At 44.9% G+C, this 18,657-nt stretch overlaps 1 protein-coding gene across 1 annotated transcript in view; it reads right to left on the bottom strand.

The window, feature by feature from the left end:
* The window catches only part of LOC132686905 (kinesin-like protein KIF28P), an 81,546-nt gene that overhangs the window by 21,379 nt on the left and 41,510 nt on the right, over positions 1–18,657 (bottom strand). The window contains exons 6-10 of the mRNA XM_078440532.2: positions 17,333–17,487; positions 6,785–6,896; positions 5,083–5,150; positions 2,796–2,905; positions 1,191–1,288 (exon numbers count right to left, since the gene is read on the bottom strand). Of these exons, the coding sequence (XP_078296658.2) occupies positions 1,191–1,288; positions 2,796–2,905; positions 5,083–5,150; positions 6,785–6,896; positions 17,333–17,487 (543 nt within the window). The remainder of the gene's footprint in view (positions 1–1,190; positions 1,289–2,795; positions 2,906–5,082; positions 5,151–6,784; positions 6,897–17,332; positions 17,488–18,657) is intronic.

Raw genomic sequence — 18,657 nt, 5'->3', positions numbered from 1 at the left:
GGGACTGGGATGGGAGGCCCTGCTCACAGTGTGGGTGAGACCCCACCCGCGGCGGGTCAGCCGAGGGGCCTGAGCTCATCTGGACGGGACTGTTGCAAAGCGTGGCCAGTTTCCGTCTCTGTCCCCCCTTCTACCCTGACTTCTACCCCACTATTTTCTTCAGGTCCCCCCGCGTCCCAGCCGTCCTGGTGCCCCATCGGGTGCCTCACCTGGGTCCCCCTTCCCACTAAACCCGCTACCCTACATCGCAGGCTCCCCCAGACTAGCTCACTAACTCAGGTCCTGCAGGCTAGCTCACTGGTGACCCGATGTTGGTGATCAAATGTGGCATGTGCCATATACCCTGTCCGGGTTACCCGAGTGTGTCTCATCCCTCAACCCGGTATTGGTGGTCTTGAACTTATAGAGGATTGACGGCCAATCAGAACTGGAGTAAATTGTTCAGGCACAAGAAAGCTTTTCAGTCTTGAAATTCTGATAACGAGTAAGGGGGATAAGAGTCTTTTCCATTGCTCCTGTCCTTACTTCTAGAATCCCTGGACCCTAACGCGTCCTGGCCTCCTGGTGTCACAGGCCCCCGGCCCCACTGCGCTCCCCCCGCCCGAGGCTCACTTCCATCTCAGGCTTCCCGAGCCTTTCGGGAGCCAGTCTGGGTCTCTGCCGCCACTCCGGAAGTGCTCCAAGGCTGGCCCACGACTTGGGGTCTGTGCAGAGCTGTGGCTTTGGGGAGTCAGGTCATGGCGGGAGGACGCTGTGGATGGGGGGCCCAGAGGGCATCTCCCCGACCCGAGTATAAAACTCGCATCACAGCCCACGTATGCTCCGGCAGATACTACGGTTCAGGGTCACGCCGTACGGTCCCCGGAAGACGGTGCACAGTCCTCGAATTCTCCCCAAACTGTAATTATCAGCAGCCTTGACTCATCGAGGCCTCTCGACTTCCTTCTGCCTCACGCCCCGCCCTCCTCTCCCCTAGCGCCACCAGCGGCATCGGCAGAAGTCATTTGTCACTTAATCACATGCCACATCTCATGTGTTACCCATTCGCTGGGGGGGGGGGGGGGGGGCTGGGGAGGGGAGCCACCCCGATGATCCACCGGACGCCAGCCCAGGCGGCCGTGCGCACGTGGGAAGAGTGTGAGGCTCCCTGCCAGGTGTGGGCCTCGGCAGGTGGACGGAAGGAAGCTCACCTTGGCCACGGCCACGTGGTGCCGTCGCCACTCTTCCCGAGCCTGCTCCAGCTGGCGCGCCCAGGGCCCGGCTTCTGCCAGCGGGCGGGCCGGCTGCTCTGGAAGGAGGGAGGGGGCTTAAGCAGCGGATCTGCTGTGTCGAGGGTGAGGAGCAGAATGACTATAATAGAAGACTATAGAATAACTATAATAGAAGATTACAGAATAACTATAGTCTTCTATAGAATAACCATAGAATTCTATAGAAGACTATAGAATAACTATGATAGAAGAGTCAGGTTGACTCTGTTCTCAGCCGAAGCCAGGGATGCTGGGCGGAGCGGGAAACTGAGCTGCGCTCACGGGTGAAGAAGTCACCGGTCGTTTCTACAGAGGGTGCTGTCGTTTTAATGCCTCAGAACGTAGAGCAAGAAGGCCTTTTAGGGGAGGAGGCACGACGCTCCGTACTTTCTGTTTCGTTGTGCGGGCACGTGAGAGTGTTCTGTTTTATACCCTGGTTACTGGTCATTCCTACAAGGCCAGGGGACTCACAGCATCGCAGGCTCATGAACATATTTTGTGTCTGCGCTTATTACGCACGGCGGGCATTCGATGCTTACATCCGTCCAGCTCGCGACGACACGAACTTTGGGGCTAAGCGAGGCCACCATACCTGGACGGGCCGCAGGCGCTGCCTCTAACATGGGAAGGGCTTTGTCGTGAAGTCCCAGCGAGTTGGGATGCGGGAGCCTGCAGGGGTGCCCACAGAGCCTCTGTCCCCCCACCGGGCAGCCTGGTTTGGGGCGGGACATGCTGCCAGTACCCGAGAGCCCCTCTGGAACGAGGGAGCCCAGCTGGCGGGGGGCACGGGGGCCGGGCCGCTTGGTGACTGGAGCTCACGCTCCCTGAACCAGCCCTGAGCGCCAGAGGTTTGGACCTCCTGGCATTGTTCTTTTCGCTTTAAACCACTTCCTCCAGTTTTACTTCGACACTTTTACAATTTGCCCTTTTCTTGTTCATCCCGTTTTAAGTTATTAACGGGTGCCAAGTTGTAGGCACCTCCCTCCATGCTGCCAAACTGAAATCCTAGGCCTTCCTTCAAAGCAGTGGTTCTGGGGCACCGTGGAGTCAGCCGGGGCGCTGCCCCCAGAAGTCACGGTCAGTGGGCCTGGTGACGCTCACCAGGTGACTGTGATGTGCTGCCTCTGAGGCCTCTGGAGATTCAAGCATCATGCAACTGCGTGAGGCCATCAGCCCAGCGAACGTCAAAATGGCCACCGTGCAAACCTGGGAAGGACGGAGTGGCCTCCGCCTCCGCAGAAACGACGGCTTCAAAGTAAAAATGGCGATAAAAATGAGACTAAAATGATCATTCAAAACGGGCAGGGCCACTTAACTGCAAGCGAATCTGCATTTGTCTCCAAATGAAGTATTTTCTCCCGAGGCCGGGGCCTAAATGTCCCCAGAGGGTGCCCCTGGCCTGTGCCAGACTCCGGCGATTCCAAGCAGGGGTTCCCCACCTCCCCGCCGAGCCCCAGGCTGAGCCTGCAGCCGGTCCCTCCCTCCATCCCACTCCCGGCCTTCCTGCTGCTGGCCTGGACCGGCATTGCTCCTGACTCAGTTTACCTGCCATTCCGGAATTCCCGCGTGCGAGCAGCACTCTGTCGTTCTCTGCCTTTGACTCTCTCATCAGCGTCGAGGTGTTGACCACGGCTCTGTTCCGGATCTTTTTAGCCCTTCCATGTGCAAAGATGAACACGCACTGAGTCCCGGACCCCTTTGGGGAGCACAGGCCAGAAACCAGCCAAGTGGGACCTTTCGGTCCAGGCGACTCCAGATGCCAGCAGGCTGGGCGCCAGTGAACGGTGAAGGCCGAAAGGGACTTTAGTGATGTCCACGGTTGAAATAAACACGACCAGCCCCGCCGGACCCACAGCCTGGCCCCGACGCGACCCGGGCCCTGAACCCACTCGCCCATCGGCCGACTCCGCTAGTGGAAACATCTATGCGTCGTTGCTGACAGGCGTAACCCCACCCTGGAGGCTGTCAGCGGGTGTTCCGGGCTGGAAAGGGCACCTAGGGGTCACCTGTTTCCCTGCCTTCTAGTGTCCCAGAGAAAATACGAGATGCCCCCGAGCACTGCACGGGGCATACTTCTGCCCACGCATTATTTACTTGCTCTTCGCCTGCTATTCAGGTTTAACCCGGAGCCTGTGTTTTGTGTCTGCTAACTGCGGCCGCCTTACTCCTTTCGTTGAGGAAACGGGGTTTTCAGGGCTTGCCCCGGGGTCACACAGCCCGTGGCAGCTCCGGGCTCAGAGCCCGGGACTCTGGGCTACTGTTTTCTCCTTCCTCTGCAGCCCTAGTCTCTCAACGGGAAATCTGCTCGCGACAGATTTGCGTCTGATAAGCAGAGAGACCGAACTGACGGAAAGATCCGAGCTCGCGCTGCAGATGCTGAAAGAAACATCTAACGGTGTAAAACGATACGGAGGCTGCACCGTTGCAGAGCCTGCTGGCACGTGTCCCTAAAATGCCAGGGCTCCCTGCCAGGGACAGGGCCAAAGGGAAGCCCACTGCTCGGTGGTGCAGTGACAGCCACCATCTCGGAGCGTTCAGCACGTGTCAGAACCTTGCCGGGAACGGGCTCGTGCAGGATCTGTTGTGTTCTTCCCCCCCCCAACTCTGATGAGAAATCACCTCCCTCGACATGGGACAGAGCTGAGGGCTAGGGAGGTACGGCGTGTCGCCCAAGGTCACACGGCTGGTGGGGCCAGATTCTGACCCACACGCAAGCCCGTAGACCTGACCAGGGACGTGTCACGGTAGGTGGCAGTTTCATTTCACACGCCAGCTCCAGCTTCCTGGGACCAGGCCCGAGGATTCCAGGTTCCTGTCCGAACCCGGCGGGTGGGCCTCAGGGTGGATTCCGGACTCTGCCACGCGAAGGGAAAGGGTGGTGGCAGCATGTGGCTTTTACCCTGCTTAGAGGTCCCCTCTGCCTGCACCCTTATCTTTTTCAAAAGGGTCAGGAGAGAGGCACCTGAGTGGCTCAGTCAGTTAAGCATCCGACTTTGGCTCGGGTCATGGTCTCGCGATTCGTGGGTTCGAGCCCCACGTCGGGCTCTGTGCTGACAGCTCGGAGCCCCGAGCCTGCTTCGGATTCTGTGTCTCCCTCTCTCTCTCTCTCTCTCTGCCTCTCCCCCGCTTGTGCTCTGTCTCTTTCTCAAAAATAATAAATAAACAGTTAAAAAAATTTTTAAAAAGGGTCAGGAGAAGCAGGATCCAGATGCCTGGAACGTGTCCCGGCGGCAGCCTCGTGCCGGGGCTGAGTATGCAGGCTCGCCTCCCTGGCCCCCTGGACGGAAGGAAGCTGGCGGGGAGAGCCCTCCCCGCCCCCGGAAAGAGGAGCCTAGACCGTCAGGCCACCCCAAGAGTAGAACCCGTGTGCACGGGGGCTGTGCAAAGGAGACCAAAGCCGAGGAAAGTGTGGAGCCGGAGGCTGGGTGACAGCCCAGGGAAGTGCCTCACATGTGCATGTCTTCACCTATTGGCATAAACGTCCCCTGCCTGCCCCCGCACACCACCCGTGTGCCATGTGACAAGGGAGAAACACGTGAATGGGCAGCTATGTGGCAGGAAAATACAGGAAGAAGGATTCCAAGCATGGGATCGGCCCCCAGGCTTCCCCCATCGATGGGAACCCACGGGGCCTCTCCCATGCAGAATAGGGGTGACATTAGGGCCTGAGTCCCCAGTTCTGTCTCCTTTTGTTTATTTCCTCCCACCTCTCTCTCACATTCTGTTCTGCCTTCTCCTGACCTCTCCCCCCAACTGCCAGCCCATTGGGTAGAGTGGGACCAGAAGAATCTGACTTAGAACCCCTAGGGATACTACGTATCCACAAACGTACCTTTCGGCGTATCTTAACGTGGATAAAGTTTCCTCGTAGCAGATGTCAGCGGGACTTATGGCCGCTATCTGTAAAAGAACATCCCTTTCAGATTTTGTAATTTTAGACGGATTTGTCGTTGCGGATACGCTAAGGTTCATAGCATTTCTTGTCATTTACGGTATTGTTCGAACTTTACAACTCAGAAGGCGCAGACACACATTGATAGCACGTGCTCACCCCATGTGTGCCACATACACACGTGACCTCTGCAGCGCACAGACACCGCAGATTCAGGACACAGACACCACAATTTCACAACACACACACACACACACACACACACACACACACACACTGAGGCCCGGAGAAAAACCATGTGTTCCAGATCTGTCTGATAATCGCTGGCAGAGCTGGGCCTGGAGCCGGGCCTGACTTACTCTCAGGCCCTTGTCCTCAGGAGTAAGTCCCCAGAAGATGCATGGGGATTCAAGTGACAGTTGAATGTTGGCCTTGCAGATTCTCTCTTCTTTCTGCTTTCTGAGAGGACCAGTGACTCCGCCCCCCGCCCCCTAACCTCCTCTCCACCACATATTTTTCTGTTAAAGCGTGGTAGTGCCCCAGGCGGGACGTTAGCCTGCAGGCCTGAAAGGCTCCTCTCTCACAGGCACACCCCTGCTCAGACCTGTTACATCTGATTTTGTAGTCTTACATTCAGAGCATCTAATGGGCCTTCTTTTATCCCAGGTCCTCAGGGGGAGCAGGGAAGGTCCCATGAGGCCAACAGGCCAGCTTCAAAATGAAATATTTGTAGATTCTTAGGCAAGATTAAATAGTAAAGAGTAAAGATTGTGTTTTGTTGTGAATTTGGGAAAGAGTGCACAGAGCAGGCCCAGCGGTGAGCAGTTTTCTCCTAACCGGGACAGCAGGCCGGAGGCCCGTATGAACCTGCCGGCAGAATGTGCCAGTCTGTTCCTTTTCGCACCTGGAGCTGAAGAGCAGAGAGTCCCGATTTTAACACATCCCACATTGTACCCCCTTGGCAAATATGCGATACTAAGAGTCTGGAGTCTTTGCTGAGATGACACGATTTAGCTACTCTCCAGGTTCAACAGCTGCCTGGTGTCTCACATGGTCAAATTGATTTCCAGTCTTGCCACGAAATGACCACCGATTTAGAATAGTACGACGTTATCAGTGTTATTTTAAAATGTGTACTAATTTTTTCCTGGCAATAATAGTGGTGTACGTTCCTTATAAAGAATCTGAGGGGCGCCTGGGTGGCGCAGTCGGTTAAGCGTCCGACTTCAGCCAGGTCACGATCTCGCTGTCCGTGAGTTCGAGCCCCGCGTCAGGCTCTGGGCTGATGGCTCGGAGCCTGGAGCCTGTTTCCGATTCTGTGTCTCCCTCTCTCTCTGCCCCTCCCCCGTTCATGCTCTGTCTCTCTCTGTCCCAAAAATAAAAATAAAAAAACGTTGAAAAAAAAATTAAAAAAAAAATAAATAAGAATCTGAAACCTACAGAAATGAATAAAAAATTAAAATTGGCGGTATTTGAACACTGTAGCGGAAAGAGTCTCAGGAGTCTTGACGTACGTAAGAATGTGTGACGTGAATGCAAAATGTGGCATCGTGGTACATACAGTGAGCGTGATTTTAATAATAACAGTGACAACAACACAATAGCTAAATCAGTCTGCTGTGTTGTAAGAAAGTCACTTTACCAAAGTGGTTCTGCTGTTCCCGCCCAGAGCTGGCTGGAGAAGTTTGGTCAGGACAGAATCTCTGTAGGGAATGTGCAAGACTTTCTTCCCCGTGGCTGCATCAGCCAGAGCACTGGATGAAAAAGAAACATCAGATTTAAAAAAATATATATGCCAAGAAGAAATCTGCCTCCCGGGGGATAAGTCAGAAATACCCTTCATGTCTCCTCTTTGACCCCATAAACCTGAGACATGACTCTAATGATATCCAAGAGTTGAGACATCTGCCGGACGAAGATGCGGAAGCAAGACAGCTAACCACATGAGCCAGTGGCTCCCTCTCTGAAATCAACCCTGGAGACACCATGACAGACAGAGGGAAGTCCGGATCTGAGGCTCTAACACCCTAAACCCTGTAAGGAAAACCCAAAGAGCCTGCAGGCTATTGTAAATCTGTGTATAGAGAAGAGTTTCAACCCGAGGAAGAGGGTGGCCCCACGAGCAGTGTGCCGGCCAGTGTGGGGAGGGGGTTAATTCCTCTTCTTGTTTTTCTTCCGTACTTCCTTCAGAGCAACCCATAAAGGTAGGACCCCAACTTCCTTCAGAGCAACCCGTAAAGGTAGGACCCCATATAACAATGCAGCACAGAAGCTGTACGTGAGAAGTAAATGTGCCACCCCTCCCCACCAACTCCAGGGTCTGCAAAGATCACAGCATTGTCATTGATGAGAGCAGGGGGGAGGAGGGAGGCAAGCCTATCTATGAGAAATTATGATCACAAAAAGTGAAAAGGAATTTATAAAGGTATTCTAGCTGATTTGGAAAAGAAACTAAAGGAGCTGCTAGAAAGAAATACAGTAATTGAAATTAAAAACACACAAGACAGGGGTGCCTGGGTGGCTCAGTTGGTTAAGTGTACAACTCTTGATTTCAGCTGAGGTCATGATTTTGCTGTTCATGGAATCGAGCCCTGCATTGGGCTCTGTGCTGACAGCATGTAACCTGCTTGGAATTCTCTCTTTCTTCCTCCCTCCTTCCCTCCCTCCCCTTTTCTCCCTTGCACCCCGCCCCCCACCTGCTCGCTTGCTCTCTACTCAAAATAAACTTAAATTTTTTTTTTAAAAACACACTGCACAGGTTTAACAGCAAACTAGACACTGCTATTATTGGAATTAGTGAAATAGATATGTCAAAAGAGATTAATCAGATTGCAGCCTGGAGACATGGAGATGGAAAACAAGCCAGGAAGGTTATGAGACATGGAGGACAGAGTGAGATTTAAATAATCTAAATTGAAGTTCCAGAAGAGAAAGAAAACAAGTGGGCACAGATGGTACATGAGAAGTAATGGCTGGGAATTTTCCAGTACTGGTGAAAATCACTAATCTACAGAACTATAGGGACCAGGGAATTCCAAGCAGAGTAAATAAAAATAAATTCACACTCAAATGTAACATAACCGAATTGGAGAACATCAAAACAGAAGAGCTCAAAAGCAGCCAGGGGGCAAAGACTGATTGACTTCAAGGAAATAGCAATTAGGCCACCAGCAGAAAACAGGAGACTGTATCCTTCGTGAGCTGAAAGAAAATACTACATTTCTGGAATTCTATCCCCAGCACAATTATCTTCCAAGGATGAGGTGAAATAAAGACATTTCAACCAAACAAAAACAGAATTTGTCATCAGCACGTGATCACTGAAGGAAATTCTACAGAATATACTTCCACCAGGAGGAAACTGATCTTAGATACAACTCTGAGTAAATAATTGAGGCGCCTGGGTGGCTCAGTTGGTTAAGTGTCCAACTCTTGATTTTGGCTCAGGTTACAATCTCACAGTTGGTGAGATTGAGCCCTGATTCAGGCTCTGCACTGATGGCATGGATCCTGCTTAGGGTTCTGTCTCTTTCCCTCTATCTCTGCTCCTCTCTCTCTCAAAGTAAACATTTGAAAAAAGAAGTGAAGGGGAGGGGTCAAGATGGCAGAGCAGCATGGAAGCTTTTTGCTTCTCTCATCCCTGAAATGCAGCTAGATCAACACCAAACTATCTTGCCAACCTAAAAAATTGATATGAAGGTTAACACAACAGTATGCACAACTTGAACCACAGAACTCAGCAGATAAGCAGTGTGGAGAGGTGAACTAGGGGAGAGAGAAGCCACAGAGGGTAGAGAGGTGTTTTTACTTGCGGAAAGAGGATGGAGATGGGGGAGAGTACAGGAAAAGCACTCCCCCCGAAAGCAGCTGGAGAGAAAGAGAAAGAGTGGAAACACCCATAAGGGACTTAACAAGAAGGGGAGAAAGGAGAAAAAAGAGGGTTTAAATACCATTGAGAGTCTATAAACAGGGGTCACAGTCTGAAACTCCACAGCTCTATACCTGGCAGAGCTCTGGTGGGAAGAGTGAATCCCCAGGAGCAGACAGTGAGGTCTGAGGGGTCCTCGGGCCACACAGGAAGAGGCAGTTCCTCTGCTGAGAGGACATTTGGCAGAGGCTATGTGGCCTTCCCACAGGCAAAGGTCTCAGTGGACCCCAGAGAACAGCCACATTTGCTGGTGTTGGAACAAGGATGTTAAGGGGTGGTGAAGCCTGGCACCAGATGTGTGTTGTGATTTACCATAATTCTTGAAACACTGCTGCTACATGATTGAGTGAACTTTTTCTGGGGTGGGCTGGCACCTGGCTACAGTCTCTGGGCATCTGCAGCAGTGCAGTCATGTGAATGTTCCTGGCTGTGGGCTGGCACCCAGCCGTTGCTTGGCAACACCTTCCCCCAGACAGTCTAAGTGGGTCAAAGCTGCAGGTCCCTCAGAGGTGAAGGGTTTGGAAACACAACCCCATCTGAGATAAAACTCGGGAGGGAGGTGACACCTGGCAGCCTGATGGCTTGGTCATGGAAAGTGTAAAAGCAGGGAGTGGACTGGAGCTGGAGACAAGGGAGGGGTGATTGATTGCCAGTTGGCAAGAGCACAGAGTTCTGATACTAGAGACTGGGTAGCTGGGTGATGCCATTTTCACCTCTCCCACATATGCACATACACATGTACACTCACCACAATGATCCACCCCAGTAAACTAAGTGCCTATCTAGTGGAGAATGGAGCAAGATGTGTGAACCAGAATTTAGAATCACAATAAGAAGAATACTAGCTGGGGTTGAAAAAAGCATAAAATCCCTTTCTGCAGAGATAAAAGAAGTAAAATCTAGTCAGGACGAAATTAAAAATGCTATAACTGAGATGCAATCTTGAATGGATGCCACGGCAGCAAGGATGGATGAAACAGAGCAGGGAATCAGCGATATAGAAGACAAACTTATGGAGAATAATGAAGCATAAAAAAAGAGAGAAACTAAGGCAAAAGAGCATGATATAAGAATTAGATAACTCAGTGACTCATTAAAAAGGAATAATATCCAAACCATAAGGGTCCCTGAAGATGAAGAGAGAAAAAGGGGTAGAAGTTTTATGTAAGCAAATCATAGCAAAAAACTTTCCTAACCTGGGAAAAGACAGAGACATCAAAATCCAGGAAGCACAGAGAACTCCCATTAGATTCAACAAAAACTGACCATCAGTAAGGCATATCATAGTCAACTTCACAAAATACACAGACAAGGAAAGAATCATGAAAGCAGCAAGGGGAAAAAAGTCCTTAACCTACAAGGGAAGACAGATATGGTGTGCAGCAGACCTATCCACAGAAACTTGACAGGCAAGAGAGGAGTGGCAGGATATAGTCAATGTGCTGAATTGGAAAAATATGCAGCCACAAATTCTTTATCCAGCAAGGCTGCATTCAAAATAGAGGGAGAGATAAAAAGTTTCCCAAACAAAAACAAAAACTAAAGGAGTTCGTGACCACTAAACCACCCCTATAAGAAATTTTAAGGGGGACTCTCTGAGGGGAGAAAAGATGAAACAAAACAAAAAATACCAAAAGCTACAAAGACTAGAAAGGACCAGAGAACACCACCAGAAACTCCCAACTCTACAGGCAACACAATGGCAATAAATTCGTATCTTTCAGTACTCACTCTAAATGTCAATGGACTAAATGTTCCAATCAAAAGACATAGGGTAACAGAATGGATAAGAAAACAAGATCCGTCTATATGCTGTTTACAAGAGACCCATTTTAGACCTAAAGACACCTTCAGATTGAAAGTAAGGGGGTGGGAGAACCATCTATCATGCTAATGGTCAACAAAAGGAAGCTGGAGTAGTGATACTTATATCAGACAATCTAGATTTTAAAATAAAGACTGCAACAAGAGATGAAGAAGGGCATTATATCATAATTAAGGAGTCTATCCACCAAGAAGATCTAAACATTTATGCCCCCAATGCAAAACACCCAAATATATAAATCAATCACAAACATACAGAAACTCACTGGTATTAATACCATCATAGTAGGGGACTTCAACACCCCGCTTACAGCAATGGACAGATCATCTAATCAGAAAATCAGCAAGGAAACAATGACTTTGAATGACACAGTGGACTGGATGGACTTAACAGATATATTCAGAACATTTCATCCTAAAGCAGCAGAATACACATTCTTCTCGAGTGCACATGGAACATCCTCCAGAATAGATCACATACTGGGACACAAATCAGCCTTCAACAAGTTCAAAAAAGATCATACCGTGAATATCTTCAGACTACAATGCTATGAAACTTGAAATCGACCACAAGAAAAAAATTGGAAAGACAAATACTTGGAGACTAAAGAACTTCCTACTAAAGAATGAATGGGCTAACCGAGAAGTTAAAGAGGAAATTAAAAAGTATGTGGAAGCCAATGAAAATGATAACATGACAGCCCAAAACCTCTGGGACACAGCAAAGGTGGTCATAAGAGGGAAGTATATAACAATCCAGGCCTTCTTAAAGAAGGAAGAAAGTTCTCAGATACACAACCTAAACTTACACCTTAAGGAGCTGGAAAAAGAACAGCAAATAAAACCCAAAACCAGCAGAAGACAGGAAATAATAAAGATTAGAGCAGAAATCAATGCTATCGAAACAAATAAAAAACAACAGATCAATGAAGCCAGGAGCTGGTTCTTTGAAAGAATTAATAAAATTGATACCCCTATCCAGTTTGATCAAAGAGAAAAAGGAAAGGACCCAAATAAAATCAAGAATGAAAGAGATCACAACCAACACCACAGAAATAGAAACAATAAGAGAATATTAAGAGCAATTATATGCCAATAAATGGGGCAATCTGGAAGAAATAGACAAATTCCTAGAAACACATACCCTACCAAAACTGAAACAGGAAGAAATAGAAAATTTGAACAGACCCATAACCAGTAAGGAAATTGAATTAGTAATCAAAAATCTGCCAAAAAACAAGAGTCCAGGGCCAGATGGCTTTCCAGGGGAATTCTACCAAACATTTAAAGAAGAGTTAACACCTATTCTTTCTAAGCTGTTCCAGAAAAATAGAAATGGAAGTAAAACTTCCAAACTCATTCTGTGAAGCCAGAATTACACTGGTTGCAAAACCAGACAATGACCCCACTAAAAGGAGAACTACAGACCAATTTCCCTGATGAACATGCTTTCAAAAATCCTTAACAAGATACTAGCCAACCGGATCCAACAATACATTAAAAGAATTATTCACCGCTACCAAGTAGGATTTATACCTGGGATGCAGGGCTGGTTCAATATCTGCAAAACAAACAATGTGATTTATCACATCAATAAAAGAAAGGAGAAGAACCACATGGTTCTCTCAATAGATCCAGAGAAAGCATTTGACAAAATACAGCATCCTTTATTGATAAAAAAAAAAAAAACCTCAATAAAGTAGGGCTAGATGGAGCATACCTCAAGATCATGAAAGCCATATATGAAAGACCCACCGCTGATATTATCCTCAACGGGGAAGAATTGGGAGCTTTCCCCCAAAGGTCAGGAACACGACAGGTATGTCCACTCTCACCACTGTTATTCAACATACTATTGGAAGTCCTAGCCTCAGCAGTCAGACAACACAAAGGAATAAAAAGCATCCAAATTGGCCAGTAGGAAGTCAAACTTTCACTCTTTGCAGACGACATGATACTCTATATGGAAAACACAAAAGATTCCACCAGAACACTGCTACAACTGATCCATGAATTCAGCAAAGTCTCAGGATGTAAAATCAATGCACAGAAATCAGTTGCATTTCTTACACCAATAATGAAGCAACAGATAAATCAAGGAATCAATCTCATTTATGATTGCACCAAAACCCATAAAATAACTAGGAATAAACCTAACCAAAAATGTAAAATCTATATACTGAAAACCATAGAAAGCTTATGAAAGAAATTGAAGACACAAAAAAGTGGAAAAATATTCTGTGCTCCTGAATTAGAAGAACGAATATTGTTAAAATGCTGATACTACCTGGGGCACCTGAGTGGCTCAGTTGGTTAAGCGTTTGACTTCAGCTCAGGTCATGATCTCACAGCTCGTGAGTTTGAGCCCCATGTTGGGCTCTGTGTGACAGCTCAGAGCCTGGAACCTGCTTCAGATTCCGTGTCTCCCTCTCTGCCCCTCCCCCACTTGTGTGCTCGCTCGCTCTCACTCGCTCTCTCAAAAATAAAACATTAACAAAATTTTTAAAAATAAAATTAATGTCTATACTACTCAAAGCAATCTACATATTCAATGCAATCCCTATCAAAATAGCACCAGCATTTTTCACAGAGCTAGAACAAACAATCCCAAAATTTGTGGAACCAGAAAAGACCCTGAATAGTCAAAGCAATCCTGAAAAAGAAAACCAAAGCTGGAGGCATCACAATTCAAGACCTTCAAGCTGTATTGCAAAGCTGTCATCATCAAGACACTATGGTACTGGCACAAGAGCAGACACTTAGACCAATGGAAAAGAATAGAGAACCCAGAAATGGACCCACAAACATATGACCAACTAATCTTTGACAAAACAGGAAAGAATATCCAATGGAATAAAGGCAGTCTCTTTGCAAATGGTGCTGGGAAAACTGGACAGGGACATGCAGAAGAATGAACCTGGACCACTTTCTTACACCAGACACAAAAACAAACTCAAAATGGATGAAAGACCTAAACATAAGACAGAAAGTCATCAAAATCCTCGAGGAGAAAGCAAGCAAAAACTTTTTGACCTCGCCTGCAGCAACTTTTTACTCAACACGTCTCTGGAGGCAAGGGAAACAAAAGCAAAAATGAACTACTGGGACCTCATCAAAATAAAACCTTCTGCACAGCGAAGGAAACAATCAGCAAAACTAAAAGGCAACCAACAGAATGGGAGAAGATATTTGCAAATGATATATCAGATGAAGGGTTACTATCCAAAATCTATAAAGAATTTATCAAACTCAACACCCAAGAAGCAAATAATTCAGTGAAGAAATGGGAAAAGACATGAATAGACATTTTTCCAAACAAGACATCCAGATGGCTAACAGACATCTGAAAAAATGTTCAACATCACTCATCATCAGGGAAATACAAATTAAAACCACAGTGAGATATCACCTCACACCAGTCAGAATGGCTAAAATTAACAACTTGGGAAACAACCAATGTTGGCAAAGGTGTGGAGAAAGAGGATCTCTTTTGCACTGCTGGTGGGAATGCAAACTGATGAAGCCATTTTGGAAAACAGTATGAAGCTTCCTCAAAAAGTTAAAAATAGAACTACCCAAGGACCCAGTAATTGCACTTCTAGGTATTTATCCAAGGGATACAGGTGAGCTGTTTCAAAGGGGCACGTGCACCCTCAATGTTTATAGCAGCACTATTGACAATAGCCAAAGTATGGAAAGAGTCCAAATGTCCATCAACAGATGAATGGATAAAGAAGATGTGGTATATATATATATATATATATATATATATATATATATATATGTATACGTATATATATATAAAGTGGAGTATTACTCAGCAATCAAAAAGAATGAAATCTTGCGATTTGCAACTACATGGACAGAACTAGAGGGTATTTTACTAAGCAAAATTAGAGAAAGACAGATATCACATGACTTCACTCATATGGAATTTAAGATACAAAACAGATGAACATAAGGGAAGGGAAGCGAAAATAATATAAAAACAAGAAGGGGGACAAAACATAAAAGACTCTTAAATACAGAGAACAAACTGAGGGCTGCTGGAGGGGTCCTGGGAGGGGGAATTGGCTGAATGGGTAAGGGTCATTAAGGAAAACACTTGTTGGGATGAGCACTGGGTGTTATACATAGGATATGAATCACTGGAATCTACTTCTGAAATCATTATTGCATATGCTAACTAACTTGGATGTAAATTTAAAAATAAATGAATAAAATTAATAAAAAAATGAATTCAGAGACAGAAAGAAATCTAGTATATCAATAGCACTAATGAAGAAAGAGGATTTCGAGAGGGAAAAGTGAAGAATTTAAAAAACGAACACTGTCAAACAAATAATAATGTATTTTGGGGTTAAAGAAGAATAGAATTAAAATACATATCAAAATTACATATGGAGGATGGAGATCCTTGTAGTATTCAGGAAGAGGATAAAGCATTCACTATTGTTCAGACTTTGGCCAATCAGATTAAAAAGGCAAGTAACGGTTAAGCGTATATTCAATTTTGATCTATGACAGAGATAGCATAGAAGATCCCCTGAGGAGAGGAGGAACTATTCAACAGTGTAACTGAAAAATTGCAATCTATAAGGTAAAAATAATGAAAAGGACGCCTACCTTATACTACACACAGAAATCAAGTCCAGATGGACAGGAAATTAAATGAAATTTAGGGAGATGGCTTTCAGACGCTACTTTTCTTAAACAAGACTCAGGAAATGCTAAACAAAAACCACTACCATGATTTCTACTCATCAATAGACACCTTACATTGAAAAGACACGCTGTGTGCTGGGTGAAGGTGCTTATATACCTGAGAAAAGAGTAATAAAAATACGTAAAGGATGCCTATGAATCAATAAAAAGACAGTAACTGGATAGAATAATGGGAAAAACAGAACGTTTTGAGAGGAGACATATTGCCGGTAAACATATCACATGATGCTCAAACTTGCTAAAAACCAAGAGTATCAAGACCACGGTAAGGTATCTTCATACCCATTTAATTAGTAAATATCAAGAAGTGTGATAATACCAAGCCTTAGAAAAGATGTGGATCAATGGGATATTTTATCCATTGCTGTTGGGAGTGTAAATTGGCCCCACCATTTTGGAAAATAACTTGTCACCACCCTCAAAACTTAGGTATTGTACACAACTTATATATAATCCAACAATTTCAGTCCTTTTTCTATATTCAAAAGAAACTTTAATATATTGATACCCTGTGATTTGTACAAGAATGTTCATAATAGCGCCGTTTGTAATAGCAAAAAAACCAAAACCTGGGAACAACCAAAATGCCAATCAACAGGAGAACCAATGAAGAAGTTATGGCATGTTCCCACCATGGAATACTACATCATAAGGAAAAAGAAGTAACAACTTCTACAAAAAAAGGAATCTCATAGGCACAATGTTTAGTGACAGAACAGAAGGTAAATTAACTATAGCCACGGAAAGCATGGACACATACTGTTAATAATGTTGGATCTAAAAGCCAATCCCGACAATTCTACTCCTGGGCGTGTACTTGAGAGGAAGGAGAAATTATTTTCCCCAAACCACACATACAAGAATGTTCATAGCAACCTTATTTAGAATACTCAAAACCTGGATGCAAAGGAAACGTCCATCAATAGGAGAATGGATAAATGATTGTGGCACATTCCCACAATGGAATGCTACATAGCAATGAAAAAGAACTAATAATTGCTACGTGAGAAACATGGCCTAGTCTCCTAGACACAGTCCTTAGTGAATGAAGCCAAATACAAAAAACAATGGCCTCTTATAAATGGTCACATTTATATGAAAATCTATACAGTTAGGCAAAACCAATTTGTAGTGGCAAAGGTCAATTTCTTCTGGTGGAAGTGAAAGCTAGGAGGGAAGTACAAGGGAGGTTTCTGGGTTTTGGAAATGTTCTATATCTTGAGCTGGGTGGTAATTACACAGATATATATGTATAAAAATTCATTGACCTGAACATTTAAGATTTGCACACTTTTTGTAGTTTATATTTTAATCACTTAAGAACAGGATCCAGAAAACAATGTAATATTTTATACCCTTTGTAAACATTTCAAAAATGAGTGCCACTAACTAATAATATTCACATGTGATAAAAACAAGAAAGGATGAAAGAAGAAAGGGAGGGAGGGACAGAGAGGGGTAAACAAAATTCAAGATGGCGGTTACCTCCAAGGGGAGCACAGTAGAGAAATACCAACGATTTCTTGGGTTGGGTGGTGGCTTTATTAGTGTTTTTAATTTTATTAAAAAGCAATTCATTTAAAATAAATAGGAGGACCAGGTATGAACCAATGGTGACAGTGGGTCATGACTCAAGGGTTATGATTAATCTAATTTTTGATATCTGGGGTCATTTTTACGATAGAAATGAATACCCATGCACAGGTTATTTACCTGATAACATTTCCTAAATTGGTTAAACTTAAGTTAACTTGTGATCCTTCCCTCAGTCTGTCTCCTTCAGATCCTGAAGATTTCTGCCTTTCACTTCCTGCTAAATCCACCAAATTAATCGTGGATTGCTTGGTGAGGTCTCTGTCCAGGAAAACCTGTGTGGGAGAGCACCACAGTCATGTTATCAGAGTGGTAGCAGGCTACAGATGAAGTCAGTCCAGTTCACATTTTAAAACATTTTTTTCTATTTGTACTTCACACTCAAAAGCATATAATAAAATTTAAAACATTTAATATTACTGGGGCGCCTGGGTGCCTCAGTTGGTTAGGTGACCGACTTGGGCTCAGGTCATGATCTCCCGGTTCGTGGGTTTGAGCCCCATATCGGGCTCTGTGCTGACAGCTCGGAGCCTGGAGCCTGCTTCGGATTCTGTGTCTCCCTCTCTCTCTGCCCCTCTTCCGCTCACACTCTGTCTCTCTCTCAAATGTAAATAAACATTAAATTAAAAAAAAACATATTACACATTAATATGTAATATATAATGTATGTAATATATATTATAAATAAAAAATATAAATTTAAAACTAAATTTAAAACAAATTAATATATAATATATATTATAAATAAAAATTAATATTATAAATTTAAAACATATAAAATATTAAAACATATAATGAAAATGAAAAAGCCATCTTTTTTACAATGGCATTTTACAATAATACACCACCAGGCCCAAATATCTCTGTTACTCCCTCTCAATTTTGCAGAGCTATTCCCAGTGATCTATTAGATACCAATTGCTGCTCTCAAGTATTTTGATGGTCAAACATTTTAAATTTTTTTTAACGTTTATTTATTGAGAGACAGAGACACACAGCTGAAGTCAGATGCTTAACCGACTGAGCCACCCGGGTGCCCCGATGATCAAACTATTTTATTTTATTTTATTTTATTTTATTTTATTTTATTTTATTTTATTTTATTTTATTTTATTTTTATTTTTTTATTTTTATTTTTATTTTTTTTATTTAACTTTATTTTTTATTTTTTAAAATTTACATCCAAATTAGTGTATAGTGAAGCAATGATTTCAGTAGATTCCTTAATGCCCCTTACCCATTTAGCCCATCCCCCTTCCCACAACCCCTCCAGCAACCCTCAGTTTGTTCTCCATATTTATGAGTCTCTTTTGTCCCCCTTTCTGTTTTTATATTATTTTTGTTTCCCTTCCCTTATGTTCATCTGTTTTGTCTCTTAAAGTCCTCATATGAGTGAAGTCATAGGATTTTTGTCTTTCTCTGACTAATTTCACTTAGCATAATAC

Source organism: Panthera onca, chromosome F1, assembly GCF_046562875.1.
Source record: "Panthera onca isolate mPanOnc1 chromosome F1, mPanOnc1 haplotype 2, whole genome shotgun sequence".
In the NCBI taxonomy this organism is placed as follows: Eukaryota; Metazoa; Chordata; class Mammalia; order Carnivora; family Felidae; genus Panthera; species Panthera onca.
Note: the sequence above shows the minus strand (reverse complement) of the source record. Positions and strands in the feature narration are given on the sequence as shown.